Below are 21,852 nucleotides of genomic sequence, written 5' to 3'. Positions count from 1 at the left end.
TTTTAACCCAAGAAGGGTGATAGGGGTAGTTGGCCCTCAACGGAGACGTTAACCCATAGCCTTCAGGTTTGAAGTCAAATGCTTCAAATATGGAGCTGTCTGGCTGGAATTTTACTTTATAAGTAAATCAAATTCAGCAACAACAAATAACTAAGAAAAGTTTTATATTTAAAACAATTATGAGAGAAGTTTAAAAATAATGATTTGGCATTTCAAAAAAAGAAATTTTAATAAAAACTTGGTTGAAATAAATATAATTGCAGGTTAAGAATATCATAATTTCTAAGGCGGTTTTAAAATGTAATAGTATTGAAATCCCCGGACCATTTCCAGTGAAAAATTTAGCAAACGGTAATGCTTATTGCAGAAACTAAAAATTACATTAAATAAGATGAAAAACTGCACAAGCCATGTAAATTAGCTTTTGCTGGTGATTTACCTTGTAAAGCCAGCTCTCAAATTATTTGCCAGAGCTACCAGCGTTATTGTGGAGTGTTAATGAGTATTCCCTAAATTGACGTTTTTTTTTCAGAGCAAATATTGCCATCGGAATTGGCTTTGGCTATTGAGGTAGTGACTGCTTTGTGATATCCTTGCGGTTGCTTAAACCGTATGTTTGCAGTTGAAAATAACTCGCAATGCATATGATTGACCAATGTGTAGTTATGGCCATATGGTCTGGGAATTTTAATTATAGTTTCATGTACACTGCTCAGAAAAGCAAACTCGCCCTTCTTACATCTGTTGACAGTGGCTGTGCTAGGTTTGAACATATGTTTTAAGCAAATATTGCAAGTAGAATTGTATCAACATATGCCTGCTATTGCTTTATGCTAGTGTGTCGAGTAGGGCTGGTTGGGGTTGTGGTGAGTGGTGTGGAGATCACTAAAGTTGCTCGTGCATTGAGGAAACGTTTCTGGTATCTCAAGTGTAGCAACGTAGGGATTGCCGGGAAGCTGGTGTGGAGAACTGATTATCGGTGCGTTAGTTTAAACAAAGTAACACTTTCTGCCGCCTGTGTGTGCCTTGCAGAACAACCGAGGGCAGGTGCCATGCGATGTGGTGCCAGACGCAGCTGACATGCCCCTGGAGATGGCTGAGGTGGCACTGGTGGCAAGGGAGATTCGCCGACTGCTCTCCCGGGCCACAGCCGCTCCCGCACTGTTGCCCACGCCTCCACTCCCATCGCAGCCCACCCCACCAGCGCCACCTGGACTCACAGTGGGCCAGCGTGTCATTGTTGGTGGCCGCAAGGTGAGGCCACTAGGCACCCACGTGACCGGCACCTTTCTTTGATATAGCGTTAAACACATTTCAAATCTTGGTTGTGACCACACTGAATCATCCCCCTTTAAGGAGCTGTGCCACTGTAGCACAAGTCTGCTATAACGGGGCTGGACGGGCATCCTTGGATGCTCAATTGAACATTGGGGTTGAACCTTTTTCCTTTGTTTGCCCTAAACCAGTGTTGTAATTTTTACATTCTCATTGTGTGGGCCCATGTCTCCGTAGGACAATCGCCGTTGACTTCCACAAAATGGTACTTGACTTGTCTCAGGGTGGGGTGCTGATTTGACCGCAGACTAGGATTTGAAAGAGCAACTTCAAGTTATCATTTGAGCACTCTAACCACAATTCTACCTAGCTTATTCAAGTTTAGACCTTTGTCAATCTGCTGCAGAAATAAAGCATCTCAATTTTATTGTTTTATATATATTTTATTATTTTATTGTTTCCCTTCAACGTGACTTTACCGAAAGAACCAAGAATATACATCTCAATGCAGTTTGGGTGGTGTGGCAGGGATAGTATGCTGCAACGAAACAGTCTGCCAACTAAAGTCGGCTCAGCCATGACAATTGGTGGTTTTAAGACTGGACTAAAAACATTAATTTTCTCTTCAGTTTAGTTTCATTTCATTTGATTTTTCTCTGTGCCATCCTCACTTCAGTGTCAGCTTTTTGTTGATTATGGCCGCGCATTATAAATCTTGTATTTATTGATTCATGGATTTTATTGCACTGCTGTCTTCCGCCTTTTGTTAAATAGTCACCGATCGAAGCACAATCCAGGATCTGTATTAGTGAGGCGTATTTGGTATTTCGATTTCGCATTGACGCTTGTTGGTGGAGTGCCATGTGCTGTTGCAATGTAGAGTTAATTTAATTAACACGTAAGTAAGCAAGGTTAATGCATGCCTCACATTGCTATTTACACATGATTTGTGTTTTTAAAAAAATCACGCAAAATATGCAGCATTCAGATTTAACATTTGTAATTTCATTCAGCAAACATAATTTAATATGCAATGCAGTTGCAATTGGGAATTTTTATGCAATTGAGAAGCAGTAAAGCGCTTCTGTTTGCAATATGTTTTCATGTACTTAGTGAATGTATACATGCACACACACATGCATACCAAATACAGAGATCCATTGTTTAGCCTTATGGGTTGTAGGGGTAAATGCTGTCAACATGGACCGGACCTATCTATGCCGACACAGCACACGATGGGGTGGTGGTATGGCCAGCACCAAGCCCAGCTGCACTTTTTTTAAAACCGAGTTGACCTACGGGAGGCTGAAGCTTGCTTCAGATATGGCTTATGAGTGTTGTACAAAAACAAAAATATACCTGTATAACTCTATAGACTCTTCAGGGCTTATTCTTAGCTCTTTCGGTAAAGTCACGTTGAAGGGAAACAATAAAATAATAAAATATATATAAAACAATAAAAATTCTCACGACGTTTCGACCATAACACAAACGGTCGTCATCAGGTGTGTCGGTTTGCATTAATTTACTTATTTTTAAACGGCGTATTTATTTATTAAAAACGTCAGCGCCACGCGCAGCGATATGGCAGTTTATTTAGGAGGACTAGTCCATCTATGTTCTGAAAAGAGGAGGGGGGAGACGAAAAATTAATGTATGCTGTCTGAAACCCACTGTAAGCGTGAACAATCTACAGGAAAGCTACCCATACGGATGCTTATCTGAAACCGGATTCCCACCACCATCCATCACAGAAGAATTCTCTCATCAAGACTCTGTACCATAGAGCCCAATGCATATCCGACCAGGAACACATAGGCAGTGAACTCAAGCACGTACACCAAGCTCTTAAGGCTAATGGTTACTCTGACTATACAATTCGCAAAGCTATCACTCAAACCATGAAGAAGAACCCTCTTGAGGAGCCTTTCAAAACCATCACTTTACCCTACATTGTGGGGATCACAAAAAAGATCTCCAAAATCTTGAACAAACACAAGATCCAGGTCCGTTTCAACACATTACAAAAAATCCGTGATCTGGTTCCGTCTGTAAAAGATGTGATTCCGGACATACAGTACCCTGGTGTTTACAAACTAAGTTGCCTCTGTGGTAGTAGTTACATTGGAGAAACCAAACGCCATGTCTCGGACCGCATTCGTGAACACAAAGCAGACCTTAAACACGGTAGGACCAACACCTCGGCCGTGGCAGATCATTGTTATAATTCAGTAGGCTCACATGACATTGACTTTTCCAAGACAGAGGTTCTTTGTAAGCCATCTGGCTACCATGAGAGATTCGTTCATGAGGCTATCCACATATACAAGCACAGAGACAATTTCAACCGAGAAGATGGATTCTGGCTTAGCAATCATTGGAAAGATTTGATTAACCATTTCAGGTCTTAATTGATTGTTCACGCTTACAGTGGGTTTCAGACAGCATACATTAATTTTTCGTCTCCCCCCTCCTCTTTTCAGAACATAGATGGACTAGTCCTTCTAAATAAACTGACAAATCACTGCACGTGGCGCTGACGTTTTTTTAAATAAAAAAATAAAGACACCGTTTAAAAATAAATAAATTAATGCAAACCGACACACCTGATGACGACCATTTGTGTTATGGTCGAAACGTCGTGAGAATTTTTATTGTTTTATATATATTTTATTGTTTTATTGTTTCCCTTCAACGTGACTTTACCGAAAGAGCTAAGAATATGAGTTACTGCAGTCACGAAAGCTTTAAATCAAAATCTTCAGGGCTTGTTAGTGAGCGCCTATTAAGTCCGGTACCACGAACAGCAAGCGGGTGTCACCAGACCCACTCGCGACTGCATTAGTCACCCACGCCTGTTGTTTGCACACTGCGCTTTGTACTAATTTATGGGTGAGTTCACCTAGAAAAGATCCACGAATTGTGAAATCGCTGGAACTACTATTAGCCAGGGCTAGGAGTTATACTCTGGTCGCCGGCTTTGTAGCACAGCACGTTAACCTCTACACCTCCACTGGTGTACGCAAGTGCACACACGACCTATGAACGTTAACGAAAACAAATGTAATTGACCAAAAAAAGCAAATTTTCCACATTTTATTTCTTAATAAACAAAATGTGTGAAAATGAATGCAGCCGTTCAGTTAAATGGGAGTTAAATCAAATGTACACAGAGAAGTAGCGTTTGCCTTGAACTTATATCTGTGTTAGGCCAATGTTTATGTTACTCAATGTAGATAATACTGGTAAATAATGTAATATCACAGTGTAAATACTTCTTTGTTGGTTAAAATTGTGTGTGGGCAATTTATAAGTTTGTATTTTCTGTTAAGGTAGTAATAATTTCAACAGTAAAATGTTTGTTGGAGAAAGTGGACAGATGATAGCTCATGGCACAAATGCCCATGTCAAAGGACTGATCGAGCACTACCATGAAACATCACGTTCAATTCCCAGACTCCCATCTCAGGTTAAACTCGGCTATGCTTTGCAGCACGTATCCAGAAACTAGAAGGCGCCATGGTCAGAATGTTTGATTCATAATCATAAGGTAATACAGTACATTCAAATCGAGTCTGCGGTCAACCAAGTCCATTCGTCTGTGGTCAATAAAACGAGTTCCACTGTGTAGGAAGTTTGTGGTGGTTGTCCTTTGGAGAATATAGTAATGCTTACCTGCCACAGGAATATCTTTTTTCACCACTGCCTCCATCCAGATCACCAATACAAATGATATATGCTCAACAATCATTCGAGCAGAGAGACGTTTTAATGCTTTAAAATCCCGCCAGATTTTGTTATATCGCACTGGTCACACGTTTTCACTTTTCATGCTCTTTTCTTAAAATGTTCCAGCTCAGAAGAGTTTACGCCTATAAAGAGGTTGGTCTTGAGGCTGAATATCTTTAGTGTCCAACTTTTAATACTGAGAATAGAAGCGGACAAGCGTTTTCTCATGTATGCAGTCCCCCTGCACCCCGGTGAATCTCTTTACTACGGTGGCAGTGTTTTATTTTTACCTGTAAGTCAGAGGCCAGCCTTTAAGAAGGAGGCTTGGCAGCCCATGCTAAATTACCTTGGCAACAAAACTGATTGTGATTAAAAGCACTTGCAAATGCCGGTCGAGTGTTGTCACTCGGTCGATAAATCACTGCCTGTTGAGTGTTCGGTATGAAATGGAAAGCGATGCATTGCATACAGATTTTAAAAATTTTGTTTTTTGTTTTAATGATGGTACATACAATGCAGTTGAATCATCGTGTGTTATTTTCGGGACAAAGTCTTCAATTTTATTGTAGTTCTTTAAAAAAATTGCGTTTTGATAATTATATTTTTTTGTATTAAGCCTCGGTTTGTGTGAGCTTGGATGAATGAATCAGTTTCCATTGAATCAATTGTATTTTCATTGTCTGCAAAGCTAGAGAGAATGGGATTTTATATTTGGTTTATATATACAGCATTTCTTTCTAAAAGCATGGCTGGGTGGCCTCTTAATTTACCATTCCGTTCTCTATGACCTTCGTGAACAGTTTCCTTTATGTGTGATAAGAGGTTTATGTGTGATAAGAGGTTTATTGTAATTATTTTTTATATTGTTCTGCCTTTGGAATAGAAAAAATATTGAGGCATCATTCCATAATTGAGTTTTTTTTTCTTTTCAATGTAACCATTTAGTGATCTTCAATCGTGTATCCGTAGCTTAATTTTAATGTGCACTTTTATTGAGGGACTGTGTGTTGTCTTGGTGTGGTCTCGAACTGTTTTATCGTTGTTCTTCTGCCTTACCCAAGCTTGCATTTATCGTTGAAAAATCTGTAGGAATTTATATACATATGCAATTTGTACTTTATATACTAAATTTGTATATGTTTATTTATTTATTTTTCAGGACTTGCTTTCCTTTTCTCTGTTTTGCACTCCAATCATGTTTTTGCTTTGTTTGTTGTAACTCGCTGACCCGCCCCTACTGAACATCTGTGAAAAAGGGCTTCATAGTGCATTGGATTCCTCCAGTCTAAATAAAGATTCTGATTGTAGATAAGTGTCAATTTGTATCCAGCAGCTTGGTGCTACTTCTTTCATGATGTCTACAGTTATTCTTTCTGGTCCTGAAAGTTTTCCTTCCTAACGCTCTCCAACTAAGGTTAAAAGGTGTTCATATATGAGCTCTGTCCGTATAGGGGTTGAACGTCTCATCAGTGCTATTTACAGAGATACTGGAATATATTTTCTGAAAATCGGAGAAAATTGGATTTAGAGAAATAAAGCGATAAAATACACAATTAAAGTACCATATTAATCACCTCAGAATCGCTACAGGGCAGAAAACAAATAAAACAAATGGGCAGAATTAATCAAATCAAATAAAGTGCAAATAAAAAAAGTGAATAAATCGCCAATTGTAAAGATTACTTGTGAATCTGCTGGTATTCTAATTATATTTGGAGCTCTTGCTATAGTTATTTGGATTTTTACAAAACCATTGATATGTGTTGTCGTGGTCTGCTGAGTTCCAAGCTTGAGCACATTTCATAAACCTGTTGTCATTTGCACCAGGGTCTCTAGACCATCCATTGGTACAATAAATGCCCCAGAAATTCCTTAAATTATCATTGTTAAATCAAAGAATCGTGTTTTTGTCTGCTTTGTACTGTCTCATTTATATTTTCTGTGTCGTATATTCTATCATGTTATTTTCTGTCTTGGTCATTATACAGTATTGGTTGATATTTATTTTGCATAATTCGTCATCAGCTCTCACCTCCGATTAGCAAGGTTGGCTATATACGGTAAGAAAGAAGTTCAACATATTGTACATACGCACTATGCAATGCATGTAAGTGCAAGGATATGTTTTAATTGATCAATTCTTATGTGTCGACACACAATGGGGTAATATGAGTAGTTTAGCTTCAGCTGCTCTTCACCTACAGCACCATGTCCTGACAGCTCCGATAATATCCACAAATTTGTGCTGGTGTCCTATGCCTGATTAGCCATAAGAGTAATATGCTTTTATTTGCATGGCAGGTAGTTCAGATTAATATTTTAGCACAATTTTAGGCGTAATATGTGGTCACTGAAGAATAACCACTCGCTGGAGTTTGTTTACAGGATCAGTGCTTTCCTGTGTTGGGGTCATTCATACAGATGATGCTGTGGTTAGACCATTTTCTCACAGTCGACGCTTTGGGAGTTCAAACCTTGGTTAGGACTTTAATCACCCCATCGACCTATTAGGGTCAATACATTGATTTAATGAAAGTCGACTAACATAATCTTCTTGTGCGATGCAGTTAGAGCGCGGCCTTTTCTTTGCCTAATTTATGTAAATGTAATTTACAGTGCTGCATACTAATTAGGGACATTGTATTGTGCAGACACTTCCATGCATAAGCATGCACGATCACAGGCGTAACTTCATTGAGACCTACGTGTCTCCCGGCTCAAACGAACAAAGGGGGGCGAGGGTTGCTTATCTGCACTTGCGTCCAGGGCCGGTGCTGAAGAGTCAATGGTCCCTTGCTGAGGGCCATTCTCTCCATAGGATGGCCACTGTTGTCTCCCTATTTCTACAAAATGGTGCTTTATCCACTCTGAAGGGAGGCTTGGGATAATTTCAACCCCTGATTATGTGAAGCATACTAACCACAGATCCACCCTTCTGCAGCACCATCGCCATGATTACTTTTTATTTTATTTAGAAACCCTCCATGGTAATTGAAGTTAAGAAAAGCTATAATTTATGGAAACAATTTCACTCGTGGCCTGCAACATTAAGCAGTAAGTCGTCCATTTGTTCACGACATTGCAGTTTGGCATTTTGTTTTTCTAATTGACGTTGCTGTGTTCATTGCTTTTATTGCCCACCCACATTCACTAATGGAGGTATTAGGGGATTTACTGTGGTTATGTAGAACTGTAATTTGCATAATTATTCAGCTTGTTCGAAGAAGGTTGTGAAGCTGGCTTTTTGCTGGGACTCAGTGTACTATGGGCGAGTAGAGAGGTCAAACATTAGTGTTACTGGACGGATGTTTAAGGCAGAAGCAATGTACGTTAACCGTATGGGTCGGAGAGCTGGACGAAGCAAAGCAACCAGAAATAAGCGTTGGCTCTTTAAATATAGCTACAGTACATGCAGAGGATGGTAGAAATGTAATGGTAAATTAGGGTAAGCAACTTAAAACATTTAGTAGATGTAAACACAAAGAGGAGGTTGAGATGGGTGGTGCACGTGTGTGCAGGACGAAGGAGGGCAAGCCATTGCGGAAGACACTGAGATGGCATCCAGAGGTTGAGGGAACAGGGGAAGGCCTCAAGTCAATTTTTGAAAAACGTTTAAGAGTGGGCCTTGGAATTTAGGAGGTCGGACGAAGCAGTTGCAGTGTCTAGGGAGAATAAGTGCTGGTGAAATGTGGCATCACATGCTATGGTCGTGATGACCTATTGATCGTAAAAAAATGTCTGTTGGCTTTATAGCTGACGTCTGAAAGCTCTTTTTACAAGCTATCATTTTCACACGTCAGTAACACTCCCCATCCGCTGTAAAGGATGTTTTAATGTTGAGACAACGTGTTAAATAATGAATGCTGAGTTTAACAATTATGCTAGCTTTTGTCACCATCGGAATACCTCTTGTCATGCATTGTGAAGCTCAACAGCATTACTTTTGTAGTTTTTCTTCAGCAACCTAATCAAGTCGAAATCCTTTGATATTAGTATTTTTTTGCCTTGAAAAGGTGGCGTGTGATAAATAGTGATACAGAAAACACGGAGGACAGATGTGAAAGTGTTTTGTGTAGATCAAGTTGTGCAAATATTAAAAAGACTTCATGTTGGTCACACCACTGAAGAATGTCAGCTATGTTCTGTAGGTGCTCTCATTTGGTGTTGTTACAGAGACTCAAATCTCAGTTGGTGAGTTCTAATTCTGCTCTGGGACAATTGAGCCCATCATCTATCCAAGGTCAATAAAATAGGTACCTCTTTGTCAGAAATCAAAATCTTGTAGAAACACTAGTCTCTGTGTATGAATGTCGAATTTTCACCTATGTCTCAAATGTGAGCTGAATAATGATTTCAGAGGATGTGACTCTTAGTCTGTAAAGCAAATTAGGTAAAAGGGACATTTGTGTGGAAGTGTGTGTCGATTGCAATCGTGGTGTCGCTGAAGAGCACTGGCACATTGGTTAGCATGCTGTGCAATGAACACGGGAACTCAATTTCTACTCGTGGCCAACACCAGTGACAATTAATCCGAACCAGTGCTGGGCCCTCCCCGAGGTCGACTCGGCCTCAAATGAGTACCTGGTGCCATGTGTAGAAGTCACTACTCGAGAGATAAAGTTGGCCAGGCATGGTGCTGGCCACTCACCCTCTCGTGTGCTTTGCCAGTTTGAATAGGTGCTCGCTAACAGCACTTGCCCTGTCAGGCTGCTATAACTATACGAGGGATCTTTGTCTTTGGTGGTGTAGGTGTTTGCGCGCTGTGCTATTATCCTAACCATCTGGACTATATTCTCAGCCATGGATAACACAAGTGGCAAGGAACCTGTCCTAGGTTTACTCAGCCATAAATTAATACCTGAAACAGTGTGTGATCGTTAGCAATGGAGATAAAATGTGTCCAGGCTTTGTGCCAGGCACATCATTCTCTGACGTAGTTTGCTCCCTTCCAACACTTGTCCCCAACTGTCTATACAATAATTTGAGATATATTTTTCCCCGCTTCATATTCATATAGGCTTTGTCTATAGGACAAAATGGGAAGCTTAGTCTTTGTGTATATCGTCATGAGCCACAATCAAACCACTGCTGGATGAAGGCCTCTTCAGAGCGGTCGCAATCTCTCATGATCCTGCGATGTTACAATCCACCAAGAACCTGCACACGAACGGATTTCATCGCTCCATCTCTGTGGACAATGTGATCTCTGGCGTTCACCTTTATTTGGCTGCCACTCCACCGTTGGCCTTGATGAGTGACCATTATCCCTTTCAGCGGCGTGTTCCCATCCAAAGCCCCTTACGTATTACCTTTTTTCCATGTGTTGCTCTTTGTGTTTCCATGCATCTGTCTCCTTTGCACACTCTTCAGTTTTGTTCCATTTTCTTGGTCAATGTCCACGTTTCTGATCCATTTATCATCGCAGGTAATTTGGATGAGGAATAAGGATTTGCATGTAAATTCCTCGCCTCAACAATGTGTATATATACTGTATATACATTATGTGTAAGTAGGATATATTTGAGTGTGCATCAATGTGTGTGTGTGTATGGCAGACGGGTGTGCTGAGGTTTTGTGGCCCCACGGAGTTTGCGGGCGACCAGTGGGCTGGCGTGGAGCTGGACGAGGCCGACGGCAAAAACAACGGAAGCGTGGACGGCACACGCTACTTCACGTGTGCGCCACGGCACGGTGAGGCCCACCCTCCTAGACTCAGCACTCACCGGAACTGTGGTTACTGTCCCCCCACCACACCCCCCCCCCCCCCATAAAGTCTTGAGCACAAAAGTAATTGCCACAGTGTCCCCGTGATCTGTTGAGCGAGGTTTAATGCTGATCTTCATCAGAAGCCTGGGAAGTGCCACATTCCCACTGTTGGGCTAGTCTGAGTCACGTCAAGGTCTGTACTGTGCTCTGCTGTAAGGGTAAAAAACTGACTCAGGGGAGCGTATGTCATGTCCGGCCACTAATTAGTCCGGCGGATGGCCTGGATTAATATCTGGGCAGCCACCGATGAATGAGCTGGGGATTCACGTGTGGTAAGCTGATGGTCTCAGCCAACTTAACAATTACTGCACTCATGATAATCTTCATACTTTTGTTTTGTAATTTAAATTAGCATATTCCATCACTATGGTTTAATCGCCATGCAGTGCACACATTTATAATGGTGTGTCACCTATTAAAAACTTATTTATTTAGAACTGCTTTTTGTGTTTAGTTTGTGGTCCTTCCCCCGCACCTCCGATAAGTATGGTTGGCTACGTATGGTGCGAAAGAAGTTCAACATACATTCATTGGGGATATTGAGTGTGATATCACCTTCTGAGGCCTTGTATATTGGCCATCATAAGATGATGCTACACTACTCGTTGTGAGAATTCTCATTACATGATGCCAAATGTGTTATTGGAATATAAATGGGATTATTATGAATAAATAGCAGTTATAAACACGTAGTGTTTTGCTACTTCTGTAATCAATGGAGCAACCCCTCTGTTTCTGGTCCCGAATCAGTGGTTGAAATTCCATGTTCTGATGATGGGGTTGGTTCACTCTCTCCATGGAACTATGTTTGTGATGACTCACAGAGTGAGCTCACCAAGCTATTCACGGCCAGATGAATACATTTAAAACAAATGTATTCATAGATATTGGGGTGTTTTTTTCGTCTTTTTTGGGAGCTTAGATTCTGATGTAAAAATTCTGTCTCCACTGCAGGGATTCGGGCATCGCATGAGCCCATTCAATTACCCTCCCCCTCTTCTGTGATTCGTGGTTTTTCATGTATACATGCGTCACGTTGGTTTTAATTCAAGCACTTTTACGATTTGTAGATTATTTAAGTTAACGGTGCTCGTCAGTTAATGCTTTTAATTCAGTTACAGTTGAGAAATGTTTTTTTTTCGTATTTTCGGCCTTGTGAATTATTTTGGAGTGTTATAGTTCAAATGCTATTCGATATGCATGCAGTGGTGTATATTGAATATGGAATACTATATCCACATGCTATGTATAGGATGTAATGCTATTCATATTCTATATGGTTGTTGATCATCAATAGGTTACATGTGTATAGATTTTATATATATATTAAGATTTATATATTAAGATGTAAGATGTTTGAATAAGATGAGGATGTCCTTGTCAGTAATATTCCTCGAATTGTACATGTGACAAATCCATCCTGTTGACTGCGGGATGATGTAAATGATGACGATGACGATTGACGTTTGAAGTCACTGAAGCTGTAATAGAGTGCCATTCCCATTCACTGACGATTGCCCACTCGAGCACTAATCGAGGCTCTACTCTGCTTAGCTTTCCAGAGTACGATATGTCACAGACCCCTTCCGATTTCCCATAATCTTTATTGCGGACAAAAGGAGTACGCTTAATGGACAATCGGATGAAAACTCTTTGCATCCCTGATTTTGTCTTTCTGTGAGGGGGGGTCTGCTCCCCCTACCCCCCCCCCCCCGTAATCATCGTGGATGAGCGAGGAGTGTCACTGTATTTTGCACAAGGTAAATGTTCACAGATACCCCACGGTACTGATTTATATACTACAGCATGTTCGTAAACAGTGACTCTGCTCGTGAATCAAACAATCATTTGTCCCCTTGAAACTACTTATTCTCAATTGCGGCCTGTCCTGGTAATGTTTAAGAACATTCGTTATTTAAGATGCAAATTACATCGCTCTTGACCGTCATTGGCAGCAGCTCATAGAGCCATGGAAACGAAGCAATTGCCCGTATGTATAAGCAGTGCTGAGATTAAAGTATAGAGCCTTTTCATTGTTTTCTCAAAGGGGCGTAAGGCATTTGGGTTGATACTCATGTTTTATTAAGGAGTCCTTACAGTTTCAGCTGTGCAGAAGGGTTATTTTTTTCTGTCTGCCTATGGTAAAGGTAAAGGCGCAGCCCTTGCTCACGCCACTGCTGGTAGAAGGGCCTCCACTCGATGAAGCTCTCGGGGCGGGGGGGGGGAGGTATTTGGTCTTCCCTTCCATGTTGACAAAACACATTGGAAGAGGTTAAAGTATCCGCACTTTATCCCACCGCATGCAACCTAACGATCGCCTAGTCTTGGTGTACCCATTTGTACTGCTGGGTGGACAGAGGCTGTTCAACTGCTGCGCCAGCATATCGAACTGAACCTGTGCCGTCTTGCAAGTGCAGTGTGCTAACCATTGCACAATGCCAACTCCCCATCTGCCTTTGACTTGTCTATAAAATAAACATGCCCACTGCCCTGTACATCATCTTGAGATGCAATTGCATTTTAGACGCCATATAAATCCGAATTGTGCTGTGTTGTACAATGCGCAGGGCCGTTTTTCACACCTATCCATATGCGGTGCCGGTACGGTCCACAATCCACAGACCACAGCCTGGGCCCCTTATTCAGTGCCCTAACTGGGCACCGGTGGATATTCTGCTTTGCAGGGATCTTTGCACCACTGTCCAAAGTGGCGAGGGCTGAGGAGTCGTCACGCCACGGCTCCTTGAACAGCTCTGGAGCGATCAGGAGCGCGGTGCCAGTGTCGCGAATCGCGGCACGGGGCTCACACGCCGACCCTTGCCACGACGACGCTGCTTCACGCCGCACCGCCGGTACGCGTGACCGCAGTGCTTTCTGTGGAATGTACCTGAGCATGTATATTACCAGCAAGGTAGCCGGGACCCTTTTGTGTAATAAAAAGAAGGTGGGGTTTTTTGTTGCTGAAATGAGCATAAGGCGGTTCGATTGCCTATTTTGAATAACAGCATTCTGCACTTTGAAATTGGATAGAACTGTTGGGATACATTGCCTCCTTCCTCAAATCTGCAATGGAGTGACTCTCATTAAGTGAAGGAAATTCTCCATTACTAGAGAAGGCAAAATTTTTAACAGAATGACCACTTTCAACATATTGGTACTTTTTTTATTGACCCTAGGAATGCAATGGACTGAATTGACCCCCAATCAGAATTTGAACTCATGACCTTACGCTTGTAAGGTTCCAATTATTTCATTTGAAAGAATTGGAACCCATCCGGTCGAGGATTCGTGTAGTGTGTTGCAGACAGCTCGATGTGACTTATCGCTTGCTTCGGGGAATACATAGCTATGTGTAGAGTGCAGTGACGGGCGTGTGGAGTAGAAGGGTTTTGTTGCCCGACAGCCAAATCCCCTGCAGTAAAACCACGCTGTTTACACAGTGAACATGGAAAACACTGGTGTGGGTGTTCTCATGTCGGATGCCATCCAAGCAAATCCTCTGTGTAATACTGTAGCCTGCATTATGGACACTCACCATGACCGGTGTGCACAGAATGGTGGCTCGCAAGTAAATCTTCTGCATTATAACGGGGTTTTCATGCGACGAGTAGCATAATGTATTTACAAGTAAATCCCTCTACACTGGCAGGGATCGGTAACGTGCTTACACACAATGGTGGGATTACAGGTAAATCCTCCATACTGCAATCTTCATCAGGAATTTTTGCAAAGGTGCACGATGACATGAAATGGTAGACTTCCAGGTAATTCCTCGACACCAGTGGTTCCCAACCTTCCGGGCCCGTGGACGAATTGTGAACTCTCGAACATTTTGTTTGCAAACCCCCCATGCAGAAAGAAAAAAATATACGATGGTTTCTGAATCTGCAACAGGTCTGCAGCCGTCCTCCCATGGCTTTCCATGGTCACCGGTTGGCCCGGTAACCACCAGTGGTCTTCAGACCATAGGTTGGGAACCACTGCCTCTACACTGCAGTCGACCCTTTACAGAGCCCCGGAGAGAGGGGCGTGTGTTAATGTGGAATGGCTAGCTTGCAAGCAAGCCTATGCCTCTTTAGAGTTTGGATTTCAAAAAAGCATATAAATGTTATTTCATATCAAGATGGTGCAAAAATTGTGGGGGAATTCACACTGTGAGGACTTGAAAGGAAGGATTATAAACATATATGTGTCTTCACACGGCTGTAGATTCTGTCAAGTTGAAAGGAAGAATTCGTTTATATTAACCCTTCTTTAGATCCTGTACATTCCCACGACTGTAGATGATATATACTGAATTCCCGTTACTGTAGAATGTGAATACCCAGCAATATCCACTAGATGTCAGCGTGTGTGCAGGAACGTGGCTTGTGTTCTTGGTGCTTGCAAGCACACTTGTGCATGTATATGGACAGCCCATTTGTCAATCCACTGCTGGATGAGGAACTCCCTCACACCTTGTGGGATATTTGACCATACTTTGCCACGCTGGTCAGTGCGGGTTGGTGAAGGTAGCATGAGTGCAGAACTGCAGTGGATTTTGCTGCACTGCTCTCCACCGCCGCCCACAATGCCCATTACACCTGTCTTTTGTGCAAGGTGGTCGCCCATCTATGCTCAACTCTGCTTAGATCCTGAGGTCTGACGAGATCGAGTGCATTCTGAAGATTACAGCACAGCAAGTCGCTTGCTGAACCCAGCTTTGTGGTGCTTTCAGCATATGTGTAAGGGATACCGTGAGGCAAACCCTATTAAGAAATACACAAATATATACTCATAGTGTCTAACAGTTCCTCGTGAATTTGAATAGCGTGCTCGACACTCACTGGCGAGGAGCTATCACAGGGGGAGGAGCCAACGTAGGGTGAAAGAGGCCCGGGAAAATCTAAATGGAAATGAGGGCTCGGTTGTTAGACTGTTTGGAAAAACGGAAGGGGGATTGGTGGAGAGTCGGGAAAGTTCTAGAAGGGATGGGAAAGTGAATCAAAGGAGTACTTCGAAGGGGTTCGGGGTGTGTTAAATTCCAAGTTCAAGACTTATCCGGGCTGGAACTCCTTTACATATTCATAATAAAGGTTTGCATTTCCATGACAAACCTTACTAATTGGCTGTGTCGGGTGGTGATTTAATGACACATTTATAGTTACGCGATGTAACCCAACAACCTTTATTATGAATAATATTGGTCGCAAAATCCTACGTGTTAAACTCCTCCATTTACACTGGAACCATGCTTAAGAAGGAATCGACCGAAAAATTCCAATACCAGTACCCCCCTTAAAGACTTCAGACTTTCAGTGAGGCTTTCTTAGATCAACAGCACTACTTTAATAATTTGTAAAATTATATTTCAAGGCACGTGTGCATGGATGCGCCTTCATTAAATATGATAGTACTGTGTTATTAAGGCGGGCACCTTTAATAATGCATGCCGGTAATGATGATTAATGTGCTTTAATAATTCGGCTCGCACTTCACGCAGGCGTGGGTGTTGTGCTCACTATAAGCAGCCTGATGGCTTCCTTTTTAATGAAACGCAATGAAACGTAGTTTCATTAAAACTAAGTTTATAAGAGGCTAGATAAACAAAGTTAACATTTTAGCTCTTTATGTATTTGAAAAAAATGCAATACACCATCTCGGCTAATTCCATTGGTGCCAACGTCACTTGATGTAATCTCTAAACATTTGAATGTTATTGTGTATTTTAGCATGTAAAAAATATATATTTTTTATCTTACCATTTTACTTTGTTTGGTGTACTTTATGCCATGTGCACTAAAAGGTCACACGAATATGAAGCCCTTGAGTAGCCCCAGACGGAAAGTGCAGGCTTCGGCCTTCTCCTCCGATGCCTCCGCAGAGAATAACAGCAACAAACCACAAGGTACCTGTGTGTGTAGGCATGGGATGGCAGTGTGCAGTGTGCCGTGCTTCCATCAAACTTTTGGATTGGGTGATACTGGTGTGTGCTACGTTTTTGGAAAGTATGTTTTTAATGCATTGGTAAGTCTCTTTACCATTTTATTCTCAGTCCACTACCGATGTTATGTCAGACATTTTAAATGGCATTGTTACCTGATGTGTCAGAGAATGGCTGTACAAGAAGCATTCACATAGTTTGTTCTAAAAACCCTTTTATTTTTACACAATAGGGGATGCACTTTCCATACACTCTGTTGATGTTGAGTTGAAGTTTGTTTTATTTGTTACACAGATAAAGAGACATTGATGCTTGTTGTATGACAGTGTATATTATCTTAATTCTTAGATCTAGAATGTAGCCAAATTATGTGACAGACCAGTTTTGTGCATCATTTGTGTTTTACATAGTGATTGGTGATTGGGCTGAGACCATCAACTCACTACACTTGAGAATCCAGTTTAATCATGTGTGGCTACCTGGATTCGAAGCCAGGACCTCAGTGGTGTCAATGAGTGCCGTGATCTCTAAGCAACCCGGCCACCTCTTGGGCCTTACCATTATTTTATCCAGATCGATCTCATGCATAACAAAATAAATATGATCTCTTTTAAAGGGCAATGCAGAAAATATTTAAATGCATTTTTTTGCATTGGACACTCCTGGTTGCCCATTGCAAATCAACACAATGTGTTGGACTGGGTTTTCACATTGGGCTGATCTGAATGTACATTTTTAATACAACAATTTACAGCCCTTTGTCATTTCACTTGTGGATAAAGTCCTCCCCACACCGTGTCCATCAAGGGAGTTGTTTGACAATACTTCACCACACCGGTCAGTGTGAGTTGGTGAAGAGACCATCTTGTGACAGTCACTATCCACTGATGTTAGCTGTGGTAGGAAATTTAACTCTGGTGACTTTGTTAATAGCACAGTGAACTAATCATTGTGCCACTTTTCTACCCTGAAATGTGAATAACATAATGTAATTTTATTTATTCATTTGGCCGAGGTCACGAGGGCCCGGTGATGTTTCCTGCCGGTTAGGCGTCTTAGCGCAGGAAAACAATCCTCAGGCTATAAAGTCCTAAATTTAGGGCTATGTAAACCTGAGAGAGCATCACTTGCTTTAAGCAATCAATTTCTTGTGCATTTGTGGAAACATGCATTCAAATTTACCATTGCTAAAAAATAGCAGTGTCACTTCTGATTCACATCACTTTGGAAATAATTAAATAGCCTCATTTGATGTGATGTACTAAAAAGGTGGATGTAAACATAGTAAGTGTTATAGGTGGACATGATGCTGCTGTACAAGAAGCATTAGGAGACACATGAGAACTTGACAACAAAGTAAATCAAATTAGCTGAGTTCTGGAGGGTTAATTTGGCCTGATGACACTCTGGTTTACAGCACTTAACTCGCAGTTGAAAGGTTTCAAGTTAAAATCCGAGTCGATGGTTGACTCATCTCATTGCCCCTCGTAGGTCAATGAAACGAGTAGCACTTTGAGAGAAGGCAACAGTGGTTTTATGTAAGAGGCAGACTCTGGTTTCCACCAAGCATTAGTTACATATCCACAAATGACTCATAACAACGAATTCTTGAGTGTTGCCCCATGGTTCTTTGGGTAGTATGCACGTTGACAGTGACTCGATTTTAACGTTTATTTTCTTGGGGTCTTACCCAAACATGTTCTGTCAATCTTTATTCTGTGGAAGGCTTCTTGATTGATTTATCATTCACTCTGCGACTTTATCCATACTGCATATATAGTATGTTTTAAAAAAAATGATTGCTGGGAAATGTAACAATACATATAGCATTCTGAAAATCCTGCTTGGTCCAATGGATAGCACATAACCTGACCTTATATCAGTGTAAATCGTCTTAAAGTATCTCAAAACGCTATTATGTTGGTCAACAGCATCCAGGTATATGCGGGTGTGTAGGAAGGCAGATGACTGCACTCATACAATTAAAGTAAGGCCCCTGCCACAGAGGTACAATGACACAGTGTGACTGACTATGCCAGATCCAATTGGCTGTCCAAACATTGCTGTCAGAGAATTTGTGTAACAAACTGCGCCATGCTTCGAGTTCATCAAGGAATTGCGATCTATTGTCACCATTTCACAAAAATGACACCCACCATCATTCTTGCATCTTACACAAGCCATCGACACCAGAGACAAATATCCCCCATATAGCCTTACCATACTTTTGGGGCAAGTGCTGTTAGCTAGCATCTATGACGACTGGCATAGCAGTGTACGTTCGAATACCCCACCTCCCCCAAAATCTTTTTGAGTTGACGTCCTAGTCAGGGTCCTACCCAGTCTGTAAATTCATCAAGTTTGATGAAGTGCTACTCTGTTGGATACCACAGTTGATCATCCTACCATGATACAATTTATTTTCCACGATTGACTCCAGACTGCTTCATGATTGCCCCATATCGTTATAAGCATACGACACAACTTTTCCACTTTCCCTCTCTTGTACTTGGTCTTGGGGGTACAGCTGTTTATTGAGACTGCATGTACATCCATATTGGATAGTTTTGTATTGTATCACTCAGCCACAACCGAGTGATGCAGAGCAATTAGTATGCAGCAGCGATTTCCAAAGAAAGCGTGCACCACTGGGAAATAAGGCCTTCATGTCATTACTGAACCAAATCAGGTACTTCATTCGCTGTGGGATGAATACATTAATGTGAGTCTAAATTTGTTGAACCCTGCAATTGGGACGAAATGATTTGTGACTCAGTAACAATATTGTTTTATATATATTTTATTATTTTGTTGTTTCCCTTTAACGTGACTTTACCGAAAGAGCTAAGAATACGTGGCTTTACCGAGAGAACCAAAGAATATGAATTCCTGCAGTTACGAAAGTTTCATAAATATTTTATTATTTATATATATTTTATTATTTTATTGTTTCCCTTCAACGTGACTTTACCGAAAGAGCTAAGATTATGAATTACTGCAGTCACGAAAGCTTTAAATCAATAAGCCACGTAGATAGAAACATAATAATAAAGAATACTTGTTATTACTCAAGTGCTTTTATCAAGGTGAAAACTGAATATGTAATTCATTAGGGTGGACTGCTGTGTGGCAGGACATGGTAGAACATAAAATAGCTACAGCTGTAGCCACAAAACCACAAAGCCTTTCTAAAAATAGATGGGTAGTATTGTGAGAGTGAAGCAGGAATACACTTTAAAAGCACCATATATTGTTTTAATGAGTCGCACTATTGATATTGAATTAAAAAAATATGTTTCAATAACGATAATTGTTACTTGTGTACTGTTTCCCTTTTAACATTCACGGCGACCCTGTGCCGCGTGGCTAAGAATCGGCTTGGATTGAGTGGTACTGGTGCGCAACTATTCCATGCTGCACCGATTGAGGAAGAGAGACCAGTTTAATTGTCTCCTCCATTTTGTCACTTCACCTTGGCATGCTGTCTGATAAAATACCAGTGCTTTTAATTATTCACTTGTGAAATAAATAATGCAGTGTTTGTCAGACTCTACCTAAACGCGTTGATTACCCTCCACTCTATTAAGCCCAGGCAATGCTTGCGCGGTTGGCAGAGAAGGGCCTTTTGTGTTTTATTAATTGTGATCGTTCTTTTTCTGCTACGTTTTTTTAATATTATTGCAATACGGTCTTTTGTCATGCACCGGTCCGTGATTGTGAAGAACGTTTTTACACCCACTGCCTGTTGTACTTGTTTTAAAACGCTTTACCCATGTCAAAAGACCTTGAGTTCAAATCTCAGTCAAGGATCGACTCAATACATCATCACGCCATTGTGGATAAAATTAGTAAACCTTGTGGGAAAGACCTAGAGTGTACTTTTTATAGACAGACTGTTTTCTACGATAGAAATATAGAAATTTCACTGCTGGTCCAGAACATATTTTGGACCTGAAGGCTGCTCCACACTTTTATTTTAGCAGGGACACACCTTGACTGATGAGGCTTGTGAAAAATTGTGGATTTTTTTGTTTGTATTATCTGTGATGTATTAACCTAGCAAGGGTGTGGGTGACAAGACTTCAAACCAGCAGGATTAGTGGATCATGCAAAGGGCATCATGTGCATGACACTACATTTTCTGAACTATGAAATAGCCAGGATATGGCAGTCCAGCAATGCATTCCACATCCATTGCGTGGAGGTTTGAATATGTTCCTCTCCTGCATACAGATTTTTCTCCGAGTACCCTACTGTAGTTTCCTCCATACTCATTAAAAATAATAATTGGTCAAACATCCCAATGAAGGTTTTTTTCTCAAAGATCAAGGGTTGCTTTGGTTTGGCTTTCCTAGGTAAAGGACTATTGGAACCTATACTCCTCAGTGCTGCCTTGATAGTGTATCTGATTATTTTTAGATAAAGGAAACAATAAAATGCAGCCCTTTCTTTTTTTATTAATGCTCTTTTTAATAGACATTATTGAATCTATTTATTAATATCCATAACTGCTTTTGATGTCGACATTGACTTTTTAATATTATTATTGATTGATTTTGGGATTTTCAAACCCATGTCTTAAAACTGCATCTTCCCAGCACAGTCATTTTATTAAATTTTCACCCATTCATAGAAATGCACTCGTTGTGTCATCAAAATCAACATGACCATTTGCCTTGACCAAAGGTCAAGGTTAAAAAGTAATTGCAGCCTGTGCCATTGAAGCTTCTGCATATTGCCCTCACTTCCTTATGCTATTTACAAAAAGTGTTCCGCAGACAATACCCAGCATTGAATATCAACTGTCTGGGACTTTGGTATTTCTCTTGATTTCTGACCTTTGGGTGCTCGCTGCAACGTCAGAGCAAATGCAATGGTGTCGTGACAATTGTAATTGGAATGAAGGTGTTGAATGAAAACTTTGTGTTTGAACATTGCTGTCAAAAGTGAAGCAACTAGTTATATCATCACTGCTAATGGGAGTTGTGTGCGATGTGAGGCTCGAGATATGTGGAGTGAGAGGAACGGGATATGTGGAGAGGTAGGAGATGCGTAAATAAGCAGAGATGGTGACAGAACCGATTGCGGTAGTGGGAGAAGCAGCATTGCTGTGATCACTTCACTGACACACGCCTCCATGTCACCATGGTTTTAAAAAC

At 41.2% G+C, this 21,852-nt stretch overlaps 1 protein-coding gene across 6 annotated transcripts in view; it reads left to right on the top strand.

Annotated features, from left to right (window-relative positions):
• The window catches only part of LOC116939621 (CAP-Gly domain-containing linker protein 4-like), an 89,473-nt gene that overhangs the window by 29,187 nt on the left and 38,434 nt on the right, over positions 1–21,852 (top strand). For 4 of the 6 annotated variants that reach the window (XM_032948242.2, XM_032948243.2, XM_076063081.1 and 1 more), the window contains 4 exons: positions 1,033–1,254; positions 10,560–10,695; positions 13,455–13,622; positions 16,556–16,657. In XM_032948242.2, the coding sequence (XP_032804133.2) occupies positions 1,033–1,254; positions 10,560–10,695; positions 13,455–13,622; positions 16,556–16,657 (628 nt within the window). The remainder of the gene's footprint in view (positions 1–1,032; positions 1,255–10,559; positions 10,696–13,454; positions 13,623–16,555; positions 16,658–21,852) is intronic. The other 2 variants (XM_076063087.1, XM_076063078.1) reach the window with 1 other exon arrangement.

Source organism: Petromyzon marinus, chromosome 6, assembly GCF_048934315.1.
Source record: "Petromyzon marinus isolate PM22_M1 ecotype Great Lakes invasive population chromosome 6, UKy_Petmar_22M1.pri1.0, whole genome shotgun sequence".
Taxonomy (NCBI): Eukaryota; Metazoa; Chordata; class Hyperoartia; order Petromyzontiformes; family Petromyzontidae; genus Petromyzon; species Petromyzon marinus.
Note: the sequence above shows the minus strand (reverse complement) of the source record. Positions and strands in the feature narration are given on the sequence as shown.